Source organism: Dermacentor variabilis, chromosome 1, assembly GCF_050947875.1.
Source record: "Dermacentor variabilis isolate Ectoservices chromosome 1, ASM5094787v1, whole genome shotgun sequence".
In the NCBI taxonomy this organism is placed as follows: Eukaryota; Metazoa; Arthropoda; class Arachnida; order Ixodida; family Ixodidae; genus Dermacentor; species Dermacentor variabilis.
In genome coordinates this window covers 37,672,317-37,698,637 of record NC_134568.1, presented here as the reverse complement: position 1 = coordinate 37,698,637, position 26,321 = coordinate 37,672,317, and the positions used below count along the sequence as shown (strand labels likewise).

Below are 26,321 nucleotides of genomic sequence, written 5' to 3'. Positions count from 1 at the left end.
CCCTTTCGCCTTGCTCAGCGCACGTCGTAGACACCTGCGCGGCAGCGATACGAGGTATTCGCTGAAAGCGTCTTAATGAATACGTACCCTACATCCGCGTCACCTCGTATCGTAACTGCCGAAGCGTATCCCAGCACGAAATTCGAGCACAATTGAATCGCACAGGTGGCCTGTCGCAATAATTTTCGCCGCGAGCCATACAAGCAGTGAACACCGCCTTCAAAATGTAACGGCGCACCTTCGACGGTGGCGCATCGTTCGCGGGAGACAGCAGCGGCGTGCTCCTCCACGGCATCGCCTTTGTGCGATTTCTCGCGCGCACGTACCTGCTACGCGACGCCGGTGGCGGATCCGTGTCCCGATCCTGAAAAGCCGCTTGGCAGGCAGTGTACAAAGCCAACTGCGGTACAATCTTGGGGGCCCGTTTTGGGTGTTTTCTTTGCGCACGCGCCGGGCTTCGGAGCACGTGAGCGCGCCAAGGTACAGTTTGCGCTGCGACCGCCAAGCGCACATCGATTGCAATGCGTACATGCTTCAACGGAGCGCTCCAAACAGCCGGCGTGCTCATCTTTCTGTTATCGGCGCCGACGACTGTTCAAGGTGATAGGTGAGTTCACTGCGTCCCGGCTGTAGGAGAAAACGAGGCGGCTCGGAAGGGCTCATTGGAGGCGATTTCACTCGAATCAAACGTCCATAGTTTGCTCGGTCCCTCCGTAGAAGGCGGAATTGTGCTTTTCACTCGTATATGAAGTGCGTTTTTTTCCAGAAGTTGCTTCAGCAGACACGTTGGTCGCTGCCCGTCTGACCAGGGCAAATATATTTCAACCAGGCAACATTGTGTTTCATTGTATACTACTGTAAGTGGCGGAGAAGGAATAGGGGTTCACTGAAGCGTGAAAGGGTTGACATGAGCTACTCGACGGGCAGAATTTTTTTACCTGCTTCTTGCCCGCTGGGCTTTCTGTTTTATTGCGAACAGCCGTTGGGCGGTAGGGAATGCATTGAACGTGCACATCCGTTCGTAGGAATTCTGAATAATTCTCATCGAAAACTACGCGCTGGTTTTGTGGGGAAGCCGAACTTGCGCTCAAACGACTTAAAGCGGAGCACTCCAACCACTACTCGTCGCGCGCCTTTTGCTGTGACAAACCAATATGACGCTAGGGAATGGGATGAACGGGCCTCACCACGGTTGCAGCAAATTTCACCGACTGCGCAGAACAATGAACAATATAGAAACCAGAGGTATTAGGTAAGGTGTGTAGGAGGCCAAAGGTGTATAGGAAGAAAGCTTCGAGCCAGCTCTCAGAATCAGTGCAGAATGCCACATGGATATGCCGCCATAGGACCAGAGAATTGAGAGTCGTAGTTGGAGCTCTTTTGAATCCATAACCGAAGAAAAAAAAACACTGCGTGGAGGTGAAAATTGTGTGCTTTTCAACGAATTCATACAGAATACAATACATCTCATAAACAATTCCTCGTTTTCTTTTTTCAAAGTCGTTAGTAGTTACTACAGGTCGACGAAACTGTCTAAGTGCCGGTCGCGGCTCCTGGGAAACTTGTGCCTTGCTTAACCAACACTTGTAAAGAAAAAGATAGAGCACAAAACATCGAAGCGAGATTGTGCAGTTTTTTTCAGATGCTCATGGGTAGTCGTATCGCTAGAAGGATTCAAAGCAATTTTGCCTTTCCTTTAATACACAAACTCTGTAGCCTGCAAAAACAGTTCACACATTTAAACGACTGGACTCGGATAACTAATAAATTGTGAAGCTTCGAATAGAAAAACGAGTCCTTCTACATACTCAAGGTACTTTTATTATTCAATCTTTTTTTTTCAATTCAGCTTTATTCAACATCTGTCAGATGTTTGGAGCACGGACAAAAAGCCTGAAAAGGCTTGACTGGGTTCGTGCACATAGCATGGCATACAGTGGCATCAATTCCATACATGTAGAGGAGAAAATCAATTTGCAGGAAATGCAAAAACTTAATAAAAATACAAAAACAACGCAAAGAACAGACAAATACGTGCGTAAAGAAAATCCATAAATATACAAAAACATTGTGGGAAATTCATTGGATCGGAAACAAGGAAAAATACAGAAAATACAAGCAGTGTTTCTACAAATAAATACAACAATGGAGAGTTATTGATATATGTTGCGTAGCTGATTCAGAGAGATCAATCTATATCTGTGCCGTTTTTGGCCAACTCATTTAACAAGGTTGGTAATGTGTACCTTAGCATTTGCTTACCGTAGGTCGTGTAGCATCTATCAACTGTCGATGTTTGGGGTAAGCGTGTGTCATATGTAGGGGAATTTTGAAGGAGAACTTCGCCAGTGATTTCAGAAGGTAATTTTTCTTGTTTGTTTCCAGCTTATGTTGTCGAAGTAGTCTGAAATTGTACATACATTGTACGTTAACAAGCTTAACTTTGTTTAACATGTTTTGTGTGACTTAGGTAAGGAGCTTTAAAAACAAGGCGTATTGCAGGCTGCTGCAGTGGAAGACGTTTCTTCATATTTTCTTTAGTTGTTGTTCCCCAAACTAGTGTACCATAGTTTAGCGTAGAAGAAAATAGAACATTGCACAAAATCTTGTTAATAGAAAGAGGAAATGTAAACCAATGTCGACGCATGAGACCAATTACTTTGGACAGTTTTTTCGTGAGGTAATTGATGTGAGCATCACAGGACAGATTATTGGTAAAAATCACGCCAAGAGTTTTAAAACATTCTACAACTTCTATTTCGAAATCGTTTAGCAATAGTCGGGGGATTTCGCAGAGTTTGTTTCGTGGGAGAAATAAAACTGCGTCACTTTTGCCAATGTTTAGCTTTAATTCATGATTTCTAGCCCATAAGTGAATGCGATGAACTGTTTCATTTGCGAGAAAAGATAGGCACGCGACATCCCAGCCGGTAAAAAATAGGCCAGTATCGTCAGCATATAATATATACTTGGCGGTATGATCAATGTTAACAATATCGTTAATGTAAAGAACAAAGAGAAAAGGACCTAAAATGCTTCCCCGTGGAATACCTAAATTAACTGGTTTGAGTAAAGAAGAGTGACCATTAATCATGACAAACTGCGACCGATGCTGTAGGTACGATGAAATAAGTGACAGAGCTTTCCCTCGAATGCCATAGTGCTCCAATTTTTTCACAAATATGTTGTGATTAATGTGATCGCATCCTTTTGTGAAATCCAGAAAGATTCGAAGAACCAAGTTTCAAATATTATTTCTTTTTGCATGAGCAATGCCAGCTCGGAAGATTCATCTTTTCTGAAGCCGCACTGCGAGTCAGTTAACATGCAGCGATCAGTAGATGAAATCAAACGGGTTAAAATTATAACGCGACAGCGTCAAGGAGCTCGTGTCGCAGAAAAGGCGGTGTCGGCGTCGGCGTCAGTGGCGTTGGCCGTGAGCGATAAATCCCAGAAGGCACTTCATAAATAAAAACATCTTGCAAGATCGGCTGGTGGGAATCGAACCAGAGTCTCCGGAGTGGGATACGGAGACGCTACCAATCAGCCACGAGTTACTTTTTCTTTATTACCGACATGGCAACATACAAAACAAGATATTTTAACAATACACAACAGTTATGACAAAATCTCTGCCTTTGGCTGGCGGTGACAGGGCTAAAAACGCTTGAAATTCGCTAGCTCAATCACACTGAGCCATGTTGGTTTTTCTTTTTGCAAATTATACATTTCCTTAATATGGCAAATGCTTTCAATGAAGTATTCTCTGACAGGCAGGGCGTTTATTTCGGCATGTCTCACGGCCATTACAGTTTTCCATAAACAATGTAAGGACACCAGCATCAAAATTGTCATAGGGTACTTTGTCTTCATTTAGAGTAGGCAAGAAACGAATCCCATATGGTGTAATCGGCAAGTCCTTCTTTAGCGTCCTCTGTAAGATGTCCCAATGGAACACAGCATCCCAGCAGTTAAGAAAAATGTGTTCTACTGTTTCGGGTTTCCGGCAGGACTTTCCGTGCCTTGGAGCGTCAACTGTTTACTCAGCCACGAGTTCGATCGTTCAAAACTGGACAAAATCGCCTCTAGTGAATGCGGTGTTGCCTTAGAAACGTGCTGTAGAACGTTATACTGCGGTGTATATCGGTAATTATGACCGTGTAAATTACAGAAGTCGCAGTTTCACGAGTAGCGAAGTACGTTTCCGCTACATTTCTTCTGCGCTCTGCGCACACGCAGAGCCATCTTGCCGCATGCACAGAAGACCCCCTCCTCGCAATGTACGGCGCTGCCCCGAGACGTGGCGCGCCACTAGCCTCATGATCGCGTCCGCCTTCATGGCGCGTCGCGGCCCGGCCCGTCGCTTGCCGATCGCGACGTTTCGCTCGCGTAGATCGTTTGAGTAGGTGGTGCGAACGGGGCGCGATAACGCTATCGCGTTCCACTCTTGAAGGCGAAGCTTAAGCGTCCTCCCAATTTTTTTCACGACCTTTTGAAAAGACTGGTAGAATGGAGATTGAACGGTAGTTTGTGGGGTCATTCATATCACCTTTTTTTGTAAATTGCTGTAATTTTGCGCATTGAATTTTACGAGGAAATATTGCAGATGAAAGACAATTGTTAATTATATGCGTTAAGCAATGTGCGATTAGGTAAATAACGAATTTTACCGGTAGTATCTGCAGATCCATCATATCTATGGTTGTGCTGTTCTTTTAAAACTTGTGTGCGCTGTAATAACTTCCAATTCAGATATTGGCCGCAGAAATATTGTATGCTAGCAGCGCGGATACATTTAAGACAGGCTGTCACCTCCAGATCATGATGGGAGATTAGAAAGAAAGGAATCAATGAATGCGTTTACTAGTTCTCCTCCAGAAATTTCCACGTTGTCCTTCAGTATCATTGCAATAGGTTCAATACTATTGCCAGATATCGTATTTAGTTTGCGCCACATTTCCCCAGAGCGTTGGGTCGAAGAAATTCACACTGCGGCTTCTAGTAAACAATAGTGGTATGTGTTAGGGTACCAAGGTAGGGAGAGGAGGTGCCATTCAAGGGCAGGATGGTCTAGGAGAATGCGTAGGAGCCACCACACGCACTGGTAGGCGGTAACAACCTCAAACTTGAAGCCCCAATGGTAGCGGTGCGAACAGTGGGGGGAGCTGTGGCGTGGACACGGCACGTCAGTACAAAAAAGAAATCGGGCGAAACACAGTCTATTTCTTACCATGAAACTGAATAAGTTCGTCAGGCCAGGAGGCCGCAACGCCAAGAAAAAGCTGTCGCTGATCGAGCTTCACGAATAACTCCATCGCCTGAGGAGTGAAAACGAGTGGCAGCGTTTAAGAGACTGCAACTAGGACCCGGTACCATAGAGCTTACTAGAGAGAACCCCGGCGCTAGTGACTATGGCAGCTGCAAGAAGGGAAGTTCAACTAGCATGGGAATTATGGGTAGTACATGGATGTGCCAGTAATTGTAGGAAATTCTATGCCCTGGCTACGGTGGCTACACTGGCAGGGAGATATGGAAGCAGCGAAGAAAACCAAAGAGCGTGAAACCGCTACCGCAAAAGATTGGGCCGCAAAGAAAATTCTGACGCAGCGCTGTTCATGGTATTAGTTTACTAAGGAAGGGGGAAATAAAATAATAAGAACAGGGAAACTAATAAGAAGAAAACAATCCGATTTCCTACCCGGCACTAGGGAAGAGATAAAGAGGTGGGATAGAAATATGAAAAGGAGTGCGCTAAAGTAAAACCCCGGCACAGAAAAATAGCTCACACATAACATGGACACATCGCAAAAAAAAAAAACCGGAAGTGCGATCGCATCAGTTTCCCTCTTAGTTTGTTGCTGATTTTTGTTTGCCCAAACTACCGCGAGACGCAACATGAAACAGGCGCCGTTACTGCATTCGGGAAAACAAACATTCGTGCGCGAAACGTGTGCATCATCATCATCATCATCATCATCATCATCATCATCATCATCATCATCATCATCATCATCATCATCACCAGTCTGGTTGCGCCCACTGCAGGTCAAAGGCCTCTCCCATACTTCTCCAACTACCCCGGTCATGTACTAATTGTGGCCATGTTGTCCCTGCAAACTTCTTAATCTCAATCGCCCACCTAACTTCCTGCCGCATCCTGCTACGCTTCCCTTCCCTTGGAATCCAGTCCGTAACCCTTAATGACCATCGGTTATCTTCCCTCCTCATTACGTGTCCTGCCCATGCCCCCCATTTCTTTTTCTTGATTTCAACTAAGATATCATTAACTCCCGTTTGTTCCCTCCCCCAATCTGCTCTTTTCTTATCCCTTAACGTTACACCTATCATTCTTCTTTCCATAGCTCGTTGCGTCGTCCTCAATTTAAGTAGAACCCTTTTCGTAAGCCTCCAGGTTTCTGCCCCGTACGTGAGTACTGGTAAGACACAGCTGTTATACACTTTCCTTTTGAGGGATAATGGCAACCTGATGTTCATGGTCTGAGAATGCCTGCCGAACACACCCCAGCCCATTCTTATTCTTCTGATTATTTCAGTCTCATGATCCGGATCAGCGGTCACTACCTGTCCTAAGTAGATGTATTCCCTTACCACTTGCAGTGCCTCCCTACCTATTATAAACTCCCGTTGTCTTCCGCAGACTGTTAAACATTACTTTAGTTTTCTGTAGATTAATTTTTAGACCCACCCTTCTGCTTTGCTTCTCCAGGACAGTGAGCAAGCATTGCAATTGGTCCCCTGAGTTACTAAGCAAGGCAATATCATCAGTGAATTGCAAAAAACTAAGGTATTCTCTATTACCTCTTATCCCCAATTCTTCCCAAGCTAGGCCTCTCAATACCTCGTGTAAACAAGCTGCGAATAGCATTGGAGAGATTGTGTCTCCCTACCTGACGCCTTTCTTTATTGGTATTTTGTTGCGTTCTTTATGGAGGACTACGGTGGCTGTGGAGCCGCTATAGATATCTTTGAGTATTTTTACATACGGCTCGTCTACACCCTGATTCCGTAATGCCTCCATGATTGCTGAGGTTTCTACTGAATCAAGCGCTTTCTCGTAATCAATGAAAGCTATATATAAGGGTTGGTTATATTCCGCACATTTCTCTATAACCTCATTGATACTGTCAATATGGTCTTTTGTTGAGTAGCCTTTACGGAATCCTGCCTGGTCCTTTCGTTGACAGAAGTCTAAGGTGTGCCTCATTCGATTTGCGATTACCTTAGTAAATACTGTGCAGGCAATCCTTCAACAAATCTGCTGTTACATTATCCTCCCCAGCTGTCTTCCTCCTTTGCATAGCTCCCAAGGCTTTCTTTACTTCTTCCGGCGTTACTTGTGGGATTTCTAATTCTTCTAGACTATTCTTTCTTCCATTCTCGGCGTGGGTGCCACTGGTACTGTGTAAATCTCTATAGAGCTCCTCAGCGACTTGAACTATCGCATCCATATTAGTAATGATATTGCCAGCTTTGTGTCTTAACGCATACATCTGATTCTTGCTTATGCCTAGTTTCTTCTTGACTGCTTTTAGGCTTCCTCCGTTCCTGAGAGCATGTTCAATTCTGTCCATATTATACTATAACCACTATTATACTATTAACCACTGCAGTTGTGCCGGTTGTCGGCTTTGTTCTCTAGAATTCCGCAAAGAGACAACAAATGCTAGTATATCTATGCTTGATGCAGCAAATAATTGGTTGAAGTGCATGACTTCTTTAATAAACTCGTATAAGATATTTTTCTGTTTCGGCCATTTTGAAACGAATACGTATCTTTGGTTTTCCTTGACCTTTCTCGTACACGAACGGGCACGTTCGCCACCGAACAAGAGTTTTGTGGCGACCGAACCTTTACATGCTGTGATCAGTGGTGGCGCTGTGTCACATTACACCGCCGCTAAATATTTTCTTGGCTTCTGGTCTATGCTCACGAAGCGTACTCTGCTGCCATGGGTAATCAACATTTCAATGTCAGCTGCCTTACGCTTGTCGATGAACTTCGACAGTTCGGCCAGTTGACGTTTCTTAATAAAGTGGGATTTCTTAGTCAGACCTTTCGTCTCCTGCGATAGCTTACTGATAACGAAGTCACACTCGTTATTGATGCCCATAAGATTGACGTGCATTGCTTTAACACTGAGGTCCTCTTCCGGAGTTAAAGCCGAATACATGTTCTGTAGCTCGATCCCGAATTCCTCTATTTTTCCTCTTACCGCTAACTCATTGATCGGCTTCTTCTGTACCAGTTTCTTCCTTTCCCTCCTCAAGTCTAGGCTTATTCGAGCTCTCACCATCCTATGGTCACTGCAGCGCACCTTGCCGTGCACGTCCACATCTTGTATGGTGCCAGGGTTAGCGCAGAGTATAAGGTCTATTTTATTTCAAGTAAACCACTGTTATGCTTCATTTGTCCTCCTGACCTCACTGAGCCCTATTATATCCCATTTAATACCCGCTACTTCCTCCAACAGCACTGCTAGACTCGCCTCACTAGATAACGTTCTAGCGTTAAACGTTGCCAGATTCAGATTCCAATGGCAGCCTGTCCGGATCCAGAGATTCTTAAAGCTCTCTGCTGCATCACAGGCCTGACCGCCGCCGTGGTCAGTTGCTTCGCAGCCGCTGGGGACTGAGGACCGGGGTTTGATTGTTGTATTTAGGAGGTTGTGGCCAAGTACTGCCCGAGTGTGGCCAATCGTGCTGTGGTGAGGGAGTGCGTTACCGGTTCTGGTCACCGGGATCAGGCCGCATTCCTGGCCTGTCTATGCAATTTTATTAACGCACGGATTTTTTTTAATCCGGTGGAAAATTGCCCGGCACCGGGATTTGACCCACGATCCTCTCACACGCCAGGCGGATACTCAACCTCTACGCCACCGCTGCTTGTTGTTTTAGTTAATCTTCAAATGGCAACATATTGAACTACGCTTTGTGTTGCTTTGGTACACGTTCTGTTGCGACAACGACACATTGCTACTACTGCTATGCTTCCTAGAGTTCCCATGTTTTCTAACGCGTCCCTCTTATCAGAATAAGCGGGTGGTTAGTCCAAGTCAGCACAGCTACCTATTGATGAATGCGGCGTTCAGACGGGACTGAGGATACACTGTCCCAAGGTGATGGTGAAGCTGCTGTGTAAGTCTTGATATTACGAGGCATCAACTTAGTGGAAAAACGTGGCGTTTATTAAGCGACAGACTCCACGCGTTCGTCATACATTACTGTGGACCATCGTAACCATCAGGACCAGAACGATGGGTCATCTTCATGAAACCGAAAACGGCCCTACAGAGCATTGTAAATTAAACAGGCCTAGTAACTAACATCCAGTAACGCAGTACATCGACCACATTGGTCATCTATCGCTAGCCACACAGCAATATTTAATTGGTTATTGGATGCTGCGGAATACGCGGAAAGAAAAAAATTGGATATAGGACAGAGATGTAGCGGACAGAGGCCTCGTTGGACGTGGAGACCGCCAACGGAGCTTTCTGTATTTAAATAAATTCTAGGGTTATATGTCAAAACTACCATATGATTGGGAGAAAAGCCGTAGTGGGGACTCTAGAGTAAGCTTGAAGAGCTCGGGCTCTTTAACATGCACCCAATGCGTGGTACACGGCGTTCTTACATTTCGCCCCCACGGAATTGTGGCGGCCGTAGCCGGAGGCTGATCCCGCGTAATCGGGCGTATAACAGCGCAACTATAGCGCAACGCCAAAGCCACTAAATCACCACGGCAGGAGCGCTTTGAATATCACCGCGATGCTGTATGCTCTAGACTGTTTCCTTTGCGAGAGCAAAGGCACAAGCTCGCCCGATAAGCACCTTCCATCTTCCATCTTTGAAGTTCGCTTCTGCATCAGTGTTCACCTGCGCCCGCCAATTCGACGTGATATTGTCATGCGCGGACACCACATTTCGCAAGCTTGCGCGCGACAATTTAAGTGGTTTGTTGCCAAAGTGCAGCTGTCACTTGAGCCCAAGAAGGCTTCAGTTGCACTGAAGGCGCTTTTTCCTTACACAGAACTATCCACAAGAGCTGCTCTTGTCGCGGCGTTGGTCTGGCGAACCTGCTGCTTTTGTAGAACACAAGCGATCGGTAATGGCATGTCATACGCTTGTGTACTGCATTGGAAAATTCCTTGCAGCTCTCTGGCCTGGCTAGTGTGCAATCGAACAAAACGCTCAAACACGATTGGGAGTTTGCGGAGAAGCGAGTCACCTTCAATCCGTTGCAGTTACAGAATGTTTTCTCCCGCTGGCCACACCGCTCATGTGGTGCTTCACCATTAGAAGAACAACGAACGTTTGCGATACGTGCAAGGAATCGTAGTTTTCTCAGCCCTTTACCTCGAAAAGAAGATCCCATATTTTACTGCGATCAGTCTACTATTCACCTGATTAGGTGAATCGGAAGAGGAAGGCAAGGATTTAGTAAGTGTGGCACATGTACTCTAGTGGTCGAGCTAATGCATCTTCCCGGCTCACCGACGGTCTGAATGATCACTTGTCTCGAGATGATCCGTATGCTACACTAAATGTTTTTAAAGCACCACATCTCCAAGTAGTCGGTATAGATTTCCGAGCCTCTCGTGGGATAGCCTTCTTTCGTCCAGCAGTGCGCACTAGGGTAAATGCACACTTTAATTTGACGTCGTTTGCTACCCACTTAAATTGTTTGGGCCCAGTTCACAAAGAATTTTCTTCCTAATAATTATTTGTCACTAGCCAGCTGCATTCGCTAAGATGTCGTGATTATTTAGCCCTGTTTGATGAGCTTTTATTTTACTCATTGTGTAAAATAAGTAAGAGCTAGCCAGATTAGAATTCATCGTGAAGCAACAACTGTTCATAAGGAACTGTACAGTACATGTACGGTCTTCAAAATTTACATGGTACTGTTCTGCTAAGAGTTGGCCACCTGGCCAGGTTTTTTTCCTCATGATGCCGGCTGCCGGTTCAATTCGACACAGACATGCCATTTGTCTGTTTTTTCGATCCTCCCTAAATCAGGGCATATATGGAGTTCTTGTTTTTTTTTTCAGGTGCACCAATTTTTTAAAATTGCCTGTAGCAGAGAGCACAGTGCTTACCCTTGAGCTAAATTATTCAATGAGGCAACCATTACATTTTAAAGAAATCAGAATGCTTAATTGAAGAATTAGCCTAATTCCACTATTTATCCTTCTAATTATTCACATTAAGGCACATATTTTAATCTACAAAGTGTAGCTTGGGAGTTTGAATGACATATTGACTTAGAACGAATTCTTAAAATGGCACAGGTTTCGAGATATGCGTTGTCAAACTTCCGGTAAAATTTGTAGTCCAAGACACATATGCTGACTTCAAGCTAGAAGGCGGTCAAGAGCATCCTGCGAAGGACAGGAGAGATTGCAAAGGGCCGGGACAAAAATAAATGACAACCACTCTGCTCTCTGAAGATGGAATGGCAGCGAAAGCTGACGACAGTCAAAGCTCTCAAACGAAAAGCAAAGTGCTTTCGCTGCCATCCCATCTTCACAGAGTGGAATGGTTGTCATTTTTCGCGTTGCGAGTCTGGCGTCGTTGCTTGTTCAAAGGTGCCCGGGCTCGCGATTGTCATTTTCGCTCAGCATCGCGGGAACGTTCTTCGACGGTGGTCGTTTCGAGCCGGCGCCGTTTACATTCTCGTTGCTGTTCCTTCTGGCGCTCCTCGTACGCATCTTGTTCTTCAGGTGTACGAGTTACAAGTGTCCGCCCCATCGATAACTCTGCTGTTTTTAGTGCCGATACATCTGCAGCTTATATACTGCGATAACCTCGACGTCACGCTATTTTTCAAGGCGAGAGTTCTAATCTGTCCCGTATTTTAACATCTGCGCCGCCGCACTGCATCCGTATGGGTTTGTTAAAAATCGCAAAGTCTGTTTTTTTTTTGCCGGACGCTGAAAAAAACTAGGGAATGTTGTCATTACAGCTTTCGTTGTAATAGGCTCTACTTTGTCTTATAAGCGCACTGTGCGCTCCAAGTAGTGATGATGTTGAATGGCCCACTTTCCTTTCGGCAATGCGTCGTAGATCGTCGGTGATAATGTACCGTTCCAGTTATTTTATTTGCGCTGTCCATGTTAGTTTTCTGTCATGGACAGCACCTAAGAACCTCCGTTGCCGAATATGACTTGGAGGTTCTTTATCTAGCAATAGACTGAGCTTTTTCTTGAGTTTTCTTGTGAATATGAGAACAGCGGCCTTTTCAAGTGAGAGAGCCAGGCCTAGGCTAATTAAAAATTCACTGATGGCATCTGGACTTTGTTGCAGACTCTGCTGTATGAATTGTGTGTTCGAACTCGAAATCCATATGCATAGATTGTCTGGATAAATGAGTAAATGAGTAGCTGAGGGAGGCAGGAAATGCACTAGGCAGCTGAGACATATTACAATTAAAGAAAAAATGACCTAGCACGCTTCCTTTCGGGACAGCGTATGTCACTTTCTACTCATTGCTCTTTCCGTCAGGTGCACTGATGAATGTCCTTTCCTTTAAAAAATCTGTGATCCAACGCGGAGACAGGCCATATATGCCTAACAGAAGGACTCGGTATAAAATATGGGTGTGACTTACTGTATCAAAAGCCCGTTTAATGTCGAGAAATACAGCAACAGTTTTTTCCACATTGACATTCGTGCTCTGCATCCGTGACCGGATCCAATATTGCGTCCGTACTTCAACGCCATCTGCGGAACTCCACCATGTTATTGGACTGCTTCTTTGTATTTTGGACCCACCCCTGAAGCCTGGCATCACTCATTTTCTCTATTATTTTACAGAGGTAGCGTGTAAGGCTTACTGAACGAAATTAATTCAAAGACAACGGTGACATGCACATGCCAGGCTTCAAAACTGGAACTACTCTCGCGGTCTCCTCGGAAGCTGGGAGGCTTTCTGAGATCCAAATATTATTGAGCACATTCAACTGGATGCATGTTCCGGTGGGACCAAGATTTCTTAAAGCACCGTAGGTCTGGGCGTGTGGCAGTCTTCTTACGAGAAGCGTCAAGCGCACATTTCAGTTCCTCGATAGAAAATGACTGACGTGTCTTCCGAGTTGTGTTCATTGTAGTGGTAGGTGACTACCGTGCTTCGACTACTGCGGCTCAGTTCTGAAACACTGGTGTGTTCAAAGCGCTCCCTGGACGCGCTATAATCTGGCAAAAAGTATTAGTAATTGTTTCTGAAACGTTATTTACTAAGGCTAGAGCTCTAAATGACTATTGCTGTGTCGCCGGTCCATTAAAGTACATTATAACGTTCCACAACTTCGGCTGTGGATTCAAAGGAGATAATTAGGAGCAGAGTTTTCTCCACCGCTTTCTGATAAGCTTCTGAAGTTCACGGCGCCTCGTGGAGTAGGTATTTTGAGTGTGTGTGCACACGTGGAGGCGGTCCGTCTGCCGGTACTTTCGCTCCGCCTCCGTCGAACATCTGAGTTTTAATATGCTGAATCTACGCCTGCAGAAGCGTTTGAAATAGGAAGAATACTGGGTGTGAGGTCTACGCTATTTTGTATAAGCGAAACAAGGATTTCGACATCGCCTAATGTGTCTGCTTGCCGAGTCGCATGGAATCTGAATGCTTGCGAGTTTGTTATTTTAGTACTTCGCCACGGCGGCGCACTGCGTAATCAAGAATGTCGGATAAGTATTGGGAAGTGGCCACTTCTTCAACTGTACCGCGAAGTGACACAGAGACTAGAAGCAGACAGGACGAGCGCTCGTCCTGTCTGCTTCTAGTCTCTGGCTGTGTCACTTCGCGCTACATTACATAATCATGTTACTCTACCAACTCGCCCAAATTTCTATCCTTTTGCATTACAACTGGCCACTTCCTCTTGTTTACCCATCTGTTCTCCACTCTATGGCACTTGCGAGATAACCTGAATATTACGCAAGGTCGAGACCACTAGAGTAGTTGTGCCCAAGTAAGAATGTTTCGGAGTCGTCGTTTAACAGACATAGACCACTCCTCTCGACAGAATTGCGCTGCATGTTTTCGCGGTGGTCCGAGTGATTGCTTCCCCACCTAACGTTATGTGCATCAATATCGCCGCATATGTTAACAGTGCCCTTACACATGCATAAAATCTGATTACGTTGCTTCATCGACCCAAAAGTGCGTGATAAGTTGTTCTTGGTGTCATAGCTGAAGATCTCACATCATTATCACCACAGCAGACAAACCAATTGCTTTTGTGCTTTGATACGATTTTCCAAAGTATGTGCATGCTATTGTATCAGCATGCGATTAGCGTACCGCTCGGCTTGGTGGGGCTAGGCCCAGAGCTTTAGGAGGCGTACATCAGGCGCTGACCGTTCTTCATTTATAGTTGTAGCGATGGTACTTGCCGTTAATATCTACTGTTGAGATGACGGTCCAGTCACGATGGGTCTATTCTAGATGCTCGCTCGTCCCGGTCAACTTCATCCCAATTGACGACTTTAATTGTGTTTCTTTCTGTTTCTTCACGTAATTTGCCAATATACTTTGCATGTATAGACAAATCAATTCCCTGTCCAGCGCATACAGTAGATGCTGAGGTGCCAAGGCGCCGCGCGATATACAACGCAAGAGATGTAGTTAGTGTGAAGGTAACTACAGCTGGTTGGTTTAGGAGCAATAACTAATAGTGTAAGTTTCCTAAAACCGTGGAAACGGCCATTGCACTCTAAGCTGTTTGGCCAGACATAGTCTTAGAAAGTTGTTTCCTAATTTTCTCTTTGCATTTATCTATATCGGGCTTGTTTTGTCTTTTTCAGAAAACAGAGGCAACACGCTAGAGCACAACGCCCGGATCAATGGGACATCATAAAAGTAAAATGTAAGAAGTTTATATCTCACGCCGCTTCAAATGTTAAGACCTGGTCTAGAACTACATGATTAGTTAGTTATGTAGGGTTTGACGGCGCGAAAGCAACTGCAGCTATGATGCGCCAACCAAGAAATAAAAAAAGAACTTGTAAAATGGAGATGTGAAAAATCAGCGGACGTTCGTCCCACTTGCCCACGTGCGGTGCGTAGAGAAGGAGACACAGGAGTCAGACAAGTCATGACAAAACACATAAAGAAGTGCATATACATTAACTAGACAGAAAAGGAATTGACGCAGACATGCCGACACAACACATTTGGTGTAAACAGAGCTCACGGCTACTAGTAAAGCCTTCGCGCGGTCTCTACACGCTAAAAAGTTCAACGCACTCCTATTTCAAGCACTAACCTGTACTGAAGCTCGCGCGACCTACTAGTCCACAAAAAGTTCGACGCTCTCACGCCAAGTCCGTCGCGTCGACTCACTAAGTGCGGCGTTTATAATGCTGTTGGAGCAGGGTCTAGCTGTTAATGGCTTGCGATGGCTCGAGGTTGTACCAGTAGCGGGTGGCGGAGACGTGGGCGGGGACTTCGAGTACCTGGGCCGCGGTTTAGGATTGCCTAGCGGCTGTACCAGACAGCCACGCAGACCCGGGCAGGGTGCACATCGCTCGTCGCTCGCGCAGCCGCACTCAATCTTGTCAGCGGGCTCCTGGTAACACCGGGAAGCCATGCGTCCTCGGACCCAACTCGTGTTCAGTGGCGCCCGGCTGGCTGCCTTGGTCGCCGACTGCGGCCCGTCGAATCTCCAGGGGCGTCCGCCACGTCCGATGTCCCTGGCTAATAGCCACTGTCTCATTTTCCAGCTTACGTCTTCGCCGGCCTCTTCTCTCGCCACTGATTCTTTTCGAGCGCACCTTCCGCACACGTTGCCCAATCATAGCACAACGCGCCGTCGAAGCACCCCCAAGTCATCCCTGATCGGACCATTGCACTCATGTGCACCTGCACACGTGGCCCAGTGACGGTGGCATCCGTTGCTGTATTTCGCAGTCTTCGTCTGCGCGTCCCTGATTGTGCCACGTATGCGCACACGTGGTCCGATCGCGATGGACGCTTCATTGTGGTCCTCTTCTACGCTCCACGTGTAATCACGCCGTGGTTTAGCACTTGCTTTTTCACCACTCGCTATAGAAGTATATGAGTTGTGCTCAATGATCCTCCATTATTTCACAGCCATATAGACCTTTTTTTTTCATGGACGCTGCCATATTGCGAAGACAGTGGCGCGTTCCTTGGGCAATCGGCATTCTGGATTGGGCAAGCGTTCCGTGTTGGATGCCAGGTGTACCCTATGTGACAGTTTCTCGTAGCTGTCTCTGGTGGCGCGGTCTATATATATTTAGTATGATATGGCGTCTTCTACATGGGGAATAGTTCTATGAGACGCACTGAAGTAATGTAAGTCAGCCTGGCCGGAGTTCCTATGGCGTTGAGGCGAAGGGAGCACCGAGCGTGATGTGTGCGTACGTGTTTGAACCTACAATCAGTCTCGGAGATCAGTTTTGTGTTCCTTAAAATTAGCTTCGCTAATATATATATATGACCATTCCAACAGTGTAATTACCGTTCTGCCACGCAGTACATGTGCTTTTGACTTTCAGAAGCGTTCGAATTGCTACCGGTAGAGACATTGCGCCACTACCTCGTTTGTTAGACAAGATTTTCACCTACGAATAAAATTGTTTAGGTTTAGAATGACAGCATATTGTGTGGTGTGAATCACACTTGTCGAGTGGTCAGGCGACTGATTGTGGACTGCGCGGGCGTCCGAAGCAGTGGTAGATGCTGGGTCAAAGAAATTTGTTTTATATAGTGCATGAACTAAGCATGCAGCATGACGATTCCAGGTCTTCTTGCGGCGTTCGCCCTGCTTCTTCTTCTTTTTACGCAAAAGAAGATGATGAAAACCTCATTTCTTTTTGTTTGGTCTTGTTTGGCCCGTCATCTACGAGGCACTCGCAGTGTCCTTAAGCTACCCCATTTCGGAATCACTGCTTTATTGGGCAGAGAGGCAATGCCGGAGCACAAAGCTTATATGTATCATGCTATTTCACCAACTGCAGTGATTGCTGTGTTGAGCAACGTCATCGGCCTCATACAGGAGGTTAACGTACAAACAGCACAGTGATTTCAAGTTTACTAGACTTGAAACTCGTGGGAATGGTGCCGGTGGCTGACGCAAATGTCTTATAACAATTGGTGTTTAGATGTTGAGGGGTTGCATTGGTTTGGCCATATGCACGAGCACTCTTATTTTTCGGTGCTCGCCCCAAGCTATTAGATAGTGTGAAGGATTTCCAGTTCGCGCTGGCAATTCCTAAGCACCATTTCCCTTCGTCATGTGAAAATCACATAATGCAAAATAGTGCATAACACGTACACACACCGCGGCTGATAATGCACGGCGCATATTTGCGCAGCCAAGAGAAATTTACGCTCACTGTAGTTACCGCTGCACCGAAAGGACACACAATAGTTCTCCGATGACCTTGTATGAACTGGTGTAGTAAATTTCGCAGACAACAAGATCAAACAACTTGAAATCCTTCCACGGCACGCGAACGCAACGCATTCAAGCAGCGCCGCTCCAGCTCGCACAAGCCAGAGAGGAGGAAAGCCTCGCCGCGCGCCGTTCTTTCCTCGCCCGATTAAAAGGTCTAAATTTCCGGTATCTGTAAAAGCTATCTGACAGGATTTCTTTCTGGCATGCTCAGAAAGTAAAAAAAAATATATATATATACTTAGTGCCCTTCCACTCTGTGAAGAAGGATAACAAGCGAAGTTGGATAGGAATGACTAGTGTGATAACTACATTGATTTCTATAATTTTTGATATTTGATTGAATAAATACACGTAAGTTCGTGGTTGTTATCGTCGTTTATTTTCTATCATTCGTTGTGCACCGCGATCGGTTGTACTGTGATGCTAGGCATGTTCTTGCCGTGGGTTAAATCTATACACGACCAGTGGCGCATGGTCGGCACGTTGACGTCCACCTTGCACTCAATTCCAAACCGTTCCAACAAGTAAGAGACGATCCACTTGCCGTTGGGGCGCACAATGGCGACGTTGAAGTCCCCCACTATGACGATCGACTTGTCTTCGACAGATGAGATCCAACCAAAGGCGTCTACTAAGAAGGTCACGATGTGTTCTTTGGACGTAGCCGTAGGGATGTATACTGTCGCCACGACGGTCCCATCTTCCGTCTGCACGGCACACGCGTTTGCACATTTGGCGTGCTCTGCGATGGGTAACGTGTAGGGCGAGACGCCCACGTAGCCATTATTTGTCTAAATCATTCCGCACACGTGCACTTGCTGCACACACTCCGATTGCACATACTGCCGCAACGCCACCGCCGCACATTTACGCTGATCTTGATAATGCATGCCTCCGATGGCCGCTGCTGCTACCGCCGACGCTCCAGACGGCGTTTCTGTACTTCGTACATAAGAGAGCAGCTGATAACATGGGCGCCTCGACCTACACGTTACCCATCGCAGGGCACGCCGAGTGTGCAGACGTGTGTGCTGGGCCGCACTGCTGATAACGTCGCTAGGGCGATGGCTACGTCAGAAGAAAACGAGACACAACGACATTAGGCAGCTTTAGTTGGGCGTCCGCAGCAGCTCTGCGTACGCGGCAAATCCGCGGAGGCGTCAGTGCGCATGCGCACCACGCAGGAGCACGCACGATATCTTGCGTGCACCCGCAGCTTTTGAAAAGCTGCGTTACGTCCGCTGCAGGCTCAGTGGGCTTCGCGGGACGTTCTCGAATGGTCTCGCGTGTCCGAGCGCATTTTTCGATATCGCTCTTGCCGAAGATACGACTCCGGCTTGTGGTTTTGACTTCGTGGCGGCTGATACTGGGTACACAGTTTCAGAAGGTGCCATATGGCGGCGCTGAATAGCACACTACTGGTTCCTGCGCGTGCAAGTCAGCAATCCCCTTCTCCACTTTTGCGTCCGGCCAACTATTGCCGTCGCGTGCGCGCACGCTCGGCTACGCACACGCAACCTCGAGCGCTGCGTACAGTCGCGATCAATTTGAAGGTGATCGCTCGAGCGGCGACCAAAACTAGGAGCAGCGCCACATTACGTCATCGCCGTCAGTCGAGAGGGAAGCATCAGATAGCTCCCTTCTCTTTCTTTTGCTGTTCCCTGAGCAGATGTCACTCCCGTCACCCTTCACGAAACAACCTGCGAATTCATTTCGATTACTTTATCAGCTTTTGCACAGAGGTGTCATTGTTAGCCAAGATATGCATGCGACATCGACGCACACACATCACTGCCATGAAAGGGAAAACAAAAAATGGCAAGTTAGTCTTGGGGGTGACGGTAGCAGCCTGGAAGAGCATAAAAGGGTAAGAAGGCAGCGAATTTTTATCTTCGCAGTTCCGAAATCGGCCGCTATGCTGTTTGGAAGGCCCGCCGGTCGGTGCTCGCGCGATCACCTTCGAATTGATCGCGACTGTACGTGAGTGGTTGCGGACGGCCAACTAAAACTGCCTATTCGTACGGGGAAAATTTCTCTGTCGACGTGGCTCGACAGACGGACGCAAGACTTTTCAGATCCTAGCAACATACAACTTCGGTGCAAAAAACAAAAACAAAACAAACAAGGACGACTGATGCACTGTTTATGCAGGGGAGTATAAACTGCTGCTTTTGATGAAGCTAATCTGCAAGACTGCTTGATGTGTTGGTGTGTCTGATCATTATTTAAGCGGCAGCGAAGCCTCTAGCGCCGTGCCGCTGAAAAAATAACATGGTAGTGACGCAGGCATTGGCTTTGAAATTCACGCCAGCGATTGGCACAGGTTCCAGTAACGAAAACAATATACGCGGCCGTTGATGGTAACGGGAAAACAAAGTGACGAACCTGAAAGCTTCACCGCCTTGTCAAGTTTTCTGTGGCGCCTCACTTTCTTATAAGCGCTGTTCATTTGTGCATAGTATAATTGAAAGAACTGCGATTGCACTGTGCAAACACGTAGTCACGTAGAAATTTTCATGTATCTCGTTTTTATGATAAAAAAAATATTTGCCATAGAGGCGCGATTTTAAATGCTGCTGGCCTGGACGCTCCCTAGATCGCTATACAATTTCCTCATTGGAATTTTTTTTTGTAAATTTACACTGCGCAGTTGGTTATTTATTCTTGACCAATTACGTAAATGAAGAGTATGCAAAAAAGCGTGATTTGTTCCATAGAGTGGCCGAAAGCCTTATCTTCACCGCGTCCAGCTACAGTGGACTCAAATATTTCTAAACATTGGCGCAAAGTTTGCTGGGGCACCACATATAGGTATTATGACACGAAGACGTGAAAACTACTGAACGTTTCCCCATATTATGGATGGCTTTGCACCCCCTCGAGCACAAAGAACCAGAGCATCAAATGTTTGTCAAGATACTGTAGTAACTAAACACACATGTCCCCGTCGTAGAAACGATCAATGAAACTAAACGTTCAAAGGAAAAACGGCAGCTTGCGTGTTAACATGGTCGGATTCGAATGCGAACGTCACTTGTAAATCCTGGCGCAAAAAGGAATTCGGTGTTCCCTCTCACATTCCTGACAACTGTTTATTCGCTTATTGATTGTACCCCACATTGGCTCCCTTCAGCTAATACCCAGATACTCTCACTTTAAAACAACAACAATGTTTAAGAGCGCAGCTCTTAAGGCCCAACCACACGCGGTGAATCGTGCGCGCCTGGCTGCGCGTCACTCGTCTGCGAGGCCGTACGCGCCTGTCCTACGCGTCTAGAGAGGGCAGACGCGCAGGAAACGCGCGCGTCAAGGAGGTCTTGATCTTGGGCGTCTTTTTGAGCGTACGCGACGGAAATGGCAGCTTGTGCACCGACGTCACGTGGGCCGCATGTACACTTCCGGCGGTTCGGAAAGGTTGTTGAAGTTTCAGAATCGTGCGGAGATGCCGGGAGTCGCTGCTGGTTTCGTGTCGTTAGAGCACAGAGGCTATGGAGGCGATCAACAACGAAGCGCTGATCGCCTGCGTTGAGGCTCGACCGGCGCTTTGGTAGCAGGCGAAACACAAGCGCCACTAGAACAAGCACTTGACGAGGTGGTCGTGGATCGTCATGCCCAACGCTGCCGAACAGGTGAGTGCTCGGAATTTTGTACGGGCGTCATAGCGGAGCAGTTTCAATCGCGATCGAGCCCGATCGGGGTCGGATTTTGTGATCACGATTGCCTGTACCGCGCAATCTGCGTAGAACCGATCGTGATCGAGAAATCTGATCGCGCTCGATCGCCATCGAAAGCCTAGCTGTGTGGCACTGGTATAAGCTGCCTCTCTCATCAGCCGACTCGCAGATGTCGAAAACGCGTTTCATCTGTGCAGATGACGTTATCACAGCGCTGCAGAAGTGATGGAAGTCCCTGGGGAATAAAGTTCGGCGCCTGGGAAGACGTTTCAGAAAGAAAAGAGCCGCGCCGTGCCAGTCGACGTTCACGACGACGTCATCTGGCTGTTTTTCGACCAGATGATGTTTCTGCGCTACACAATGGAGTGTAGACCGTAAGTGATCTTGAAGTTTCCACCTTCGCCGGCGTGTTAAAAATGAAACACGGGATTTTAGTGCTTTCCCTTTACCAAGTTGACCGGCGATGCCGTATGTTTGTATTATAGCTGGCAATGCACCGCACTTATGGGAATCGACTCAAAATTGTGCTTACACAAGCAAGTCGACGCACAGTATGCATTATATTCAGCTTTGTCTAATTGGCGATAAAATATTTGTGCTGCATCGCCGCTCCGATTATCGCATATTTCGTTAAATGTGATCCGGTAAGGGGACATACAAGCAGTACAAGAATAGCTTTGTATATTTATTTAGGTACCCACAAAGCCAGTTTGGCTTTGCAGTGGGGAGCAGAGAAAGCAGAAATACAGGTACAAAATAACAAGTAAAATAGCACTTAAAAACCTAACAATAAAGCATAAGACAGAAGTACAGAGAATATCACATACAAATTAGCAGGATGAATAAAAAGAAAAGGGCTTGCATGATGCACACACAAAAACAAAACACAAAACATGCAAGTAGTTTTTTTTTTTTATTCTGTGCACTGATCCTAGAAGGCAGCGTGCAAGTCAATGGCCAGTATTTAACTGAGTATTGAATGTTGCAATATTCATGTGTACCTTGGGCACTTCAATGCACAGTTTTAATTTTGCATTTTGTTGCTTGCCAGCAGTGTGCAAATTGGTGCTTCATCACAGACCCTCAAATATTACCTAGCTTGCTTAGGGATTCATTCAGTGTCATCATGCTGTAGGAATAAATGCGCCATAGTACTGACGACATTGTCAGCTGTGTAACTGATAATTCTTTTTGTGTCTGCTCAGCAGTGTCCTTACCTAATTATCAGCCTGCGGTTATTCTGCAGATCCCAGGTGCTTTGGTTACTGGTTTAAGCGAAGCTTTCACGATGTTTGTGGAGAACGCTGTTCCTGCTTAGCAAAATTTTCAAGAAAGGACTAGATCATTCAGTTTAACACATTCGCACTGTGCAAAAAATGATTATTGAAATTTTACATGCTAAAACCACGATCTAGTTACATTATTCTAATTGGTATTTGCATTATGTCCAGTACTGGTCACTCGTGCAATATAGTAGCCAGTAGTCAGCTGGGATGACAATGGTTAATATCAGTATGAGGCGAGCTATTTGGCAAGACAGTAGGAGCAGCGGTAGGAAAGTCCAGAGAAGAGGCAAAAAAAGCTTGGCTGTAAGAAACCTTCTGGAAGGGTTTGCTCGCTAAGGTAAGCTTTGCTGGGCCAAAACACCCTTTACAAGGCAGATGGCAAGAAGACAAACATTATTAGACGTAACTTCCTAAATACAAACAACAAATGCCCTGACTACTACGTACACAGCTTCACACTGTGTGTAGACGTACATTCAGTTAAGAAAAACAGTTTAGAATGAGATGAAGTTTACAAACAAGTGAAAGGAAAACAAAGTTACAAGCTAAGAACGTTTCAAGTAGGAAAACTAGAACAGGAGAGAGCCTTATACTAAAGCAAGACCTAACAGTACTACTACTCTATGTTTAGAGAGTGCAAGCATAGGTCTTTCAACATGAAATTTATTAAGTGGTTTTACTGGGTAAATGTAGTGGAATGCTTCCTACTAATTATTTCAAAACTGAAACATTCCAAATATCATGCACTGTTTTGAGTAGAAGTAATCACTAAGCTTTAGGCATGCAGATCTCGTAAGAACTGCTTAAATGCATCACAAGCAAAAACAGAAAAAGATACAAAAGCTACACTTACGCGCATGCAGAAACTGTTCATTCTGGTTGTGTAGGCAAGCCACTTTTGTCCCTACAAAACTGATTCAGAGCTTCAGTGTACTCTAATAAAATCACACACTAAAACAAATGTGGACGGATGTGAGCCTTCATATATTTTTGCATCCAGACTGGCACATTATTTACACATTGACAGTATGTGCAACCCTTATTACGCTCACATGCAGGATGTCCGCCAACCTTCGACCAGTGCCCCCATCGAGTGAGGAGGGAAGTGCTGCAGACATCTTAACAAAAAATGTGCCAGTTTTCCGATCTGGCAACACTTGAAGTGCCATCACCGTCAAGTGAAGAGTCACAAGCGCCAGCATCGACTCTGTCTTCGGTGTCGCATGAGTCTGTGGAGTCTCAGGGCATTTTGGAATCTCTTGAATCACCGATGTTTCAAGAAGTTCTGGTTCCTGAGGATTCTGAGGCACACCACAGCAGTCCGCAGTCAGAAGCATCGCTGGCTTCAGCAGGCAGTCGTAGGCTGGATACGTTAGGAAGCATTGCTTCTGAAGCAAAGTCAAGGGGGAGGAAAAGGAAAAAGAAAGATTAGAGTCAGTTAATATTGGAGGAATTAGGCAATGTTTCAAGTGCAATCAAAAGATGCAAACCACAGGACGACCTCGAACTTTTCCCCTCTCTCTGCTCAAACACATTAGAGAGGTCAGTGAGGATAGGCATCTCGACTTGAAAATTAAATTGATGCAAGTAGGAGAGTAATTCAAAGATTAATGTTTTTTAATGTATACTTTTTGTATAATAAAGCCAAGAGACAATGAAACAAAGGAAATCATTGATGAATTTAATTACGTTATATCGAAATGGAAAAATAAGGAGGAAAATGAAAGTATATGAAAAGGTAGCTTCCCACTAATGGGAGACTAACCCACAACCTTTGAATTATGTTTGCATTTCTTTGCCAGTAGAGCTGCAGCAATGGCTATCCCTCTGAAAACTTTCTTGGGCCTGAATGTGCATGTACTAGATCTCACCCTGGTAGTGTTATCCAACGCTACTCGTGCAAGAACACTCCAAGAGCCTAATCTAGTACACATAAACATTCTATGAAATTGATGGTGGTATAGCCTCCAGCTCAATTGGTTTTGGTTTTAGCTCCCACAAGTGGCAAGTTATATTTTGTCCACTTTCATTTCCCTTCTCCTTGTGATGTTGACATTACAAATAAAATGAGTTATTTTCCTTTATGCTTTATATACGTTTCGTTGTCTGTTGTTGTCATGTCAAAGCCCCTCAGCTCTTCTTTTTTGTTCATTTTACATTGTGTTGTATCCATATTTTTGTGCGGTATTCAAGAATTTCATAAAGTTCATATCTGTGGGCCGGGTTGGCTGGCCATTGCTGCTGTAGAGATGTTTGAACATGTTTTAGCAACACACCTACGATAAAGAAGCACTGACTTGCAACTAAAGGTTTGTTGTTGCAAGACAGATGTTTATCGCTTTCATCTGTGTTTACTCATTCAGCCTGTCTTGCAGCAATGAACCTTTTTGAGTTCACCACCTGTGCATGTAGAGTTCATGCATGCATGTAGAGATGCCTGTACATGCCTGTAAATAAAAAGAAATGTAATGAACCTTCAACCAGACCCCATTGAAAATTTCAGTTATATGCTGCAAGTTGTAAAGCCTGTCGGGGCGTTCTAGCAGCGCAAGCATTTTTCAAATTGTTTTATTATTATTAGAAGAGGTAGCAGAAAAGGAAAAGTCTTGCCACCACATAGCCAGGAGGCGAGGTTCACTGCCAACATAGACAACCTCTAAGTCTACCACAACTACCATCCACAAGCCACATTCCTTGCATTTTTTTTTCTTTGTGTTCCGTGGCTCAGTTCCAGAGTTGGTTTTGCATGTTCTGCATTGGATGTTTGGCCAAAGTCTTTGTACGTAATCAGTTACATTGAAGGCAGTGTGTAAATGAGACATTTATACGTATGACCCTGCTTCACTGGCAGGAAGCAGGGCTGGCTACCTGACGGGAGCCGGGAACAGCATGTGAGCTTTAAAAAATTTCTTAAGCTGAAAAAAATGTAAGAAATTTCTGCGGCTGTCGTGCTGTTCTGCAGTTGTTTAATACTTTGCCGGCACGATCGCCACTATATGACTTACACACCACTGCAGAGTCTAGCCGCCTCAATCCCCACACAGTAAGTCAAGGCAACGTCTTTTATGTCGTACCGGGATGCCAAGTAGCTTGAATGCAAGTTGAAAAAAAATTAGTACGCATGTCTCAATTGTTTGAATACTAATTATGATGACATGATTTTTCTTTACAATGATTTACATGGCTGTGGGGGCCCTTTTCGGGTGACATACGATCAAAATTCATTTGTGTAGGTTAGCTACCACCTTTGTTTAATACCACATGTGCAAGCATACCTCAGTGCATGTTTTACAGGTTGCGCAAGGTCAAAAGCACTGAGGTAGCTTTTGTGCGATGCCAGTCGATGGCAGTTTTTTTTAGAGTTAGCCGTAACTGTTACACTGGTGATGCAGTAAGTGGAAACTTTCAGTCTCTGTGATCATTTTTTTCTTGTATTTCTTTTCACGCGCATTGTCACTACCATCATTACTATTTCTCGTTTTGTATCAGCATTTCGTGTCCCATTTTTTTTATTTGTTTATGAGTTAATAAATAGTTAGTTGTGTATAATTCTGTATTCTGTGGAAAGAGAGAAATAAGGTTGATTATTAATATATTATTATTATGTATTAGTATTTTTTATGCACGCTCATTGTCAGTCGTTTCCTTCTTTCTTTTGTTTTGCTTCAATGTTTTGTGACTCCTTCCTGATTTGGCTTCCAAAAGGCGACGGGCAGTAATATGTAAATAAAATAAAATAAATGATACATTAAATGACAAAGAAACGGTGTTCTGTATTCCTCCAATCGCACATTATTACTCTAGGGGCAACTGTCCTTTACCAACCTCAATGCTACAGCAAGTCGTTCTCCAGGCTCCAGGGGTTTCTCGAATGTGGTGCTGCCGGGTGAGGTCCTCTGCTAAAAAGCTCAATAGCTTGT

At 45.5% G+C, this 26,321-nt stretch overlaps 1 protein-coding gene across 1 annotated transcript in view; it reads left to right on the top strand.

The window, feature by feature from the left end:
- The first annotated feature begins 274 nt into the window (after positions 1–274).
- The window catches only part of LOC142570897 (uncharacterized), a 61,728-nt gene continuing 35,681 nt past the window's right edge, over positions 275–26,321 (top strand). The window contains exons 1-2 of the mRNA XM_075679202.1: positions 275–607; positions 14,824–14,885. Coding sequence (XP_075535317.1) covers positions 522–607; positions 14,824–14,885 — 148 coding nt within the window. The 5' untranslated portion in view covers positions 275–521. The remainder of the gene's footprint in view (positions 608–14,823; positions 14,886–26,321) is intronic.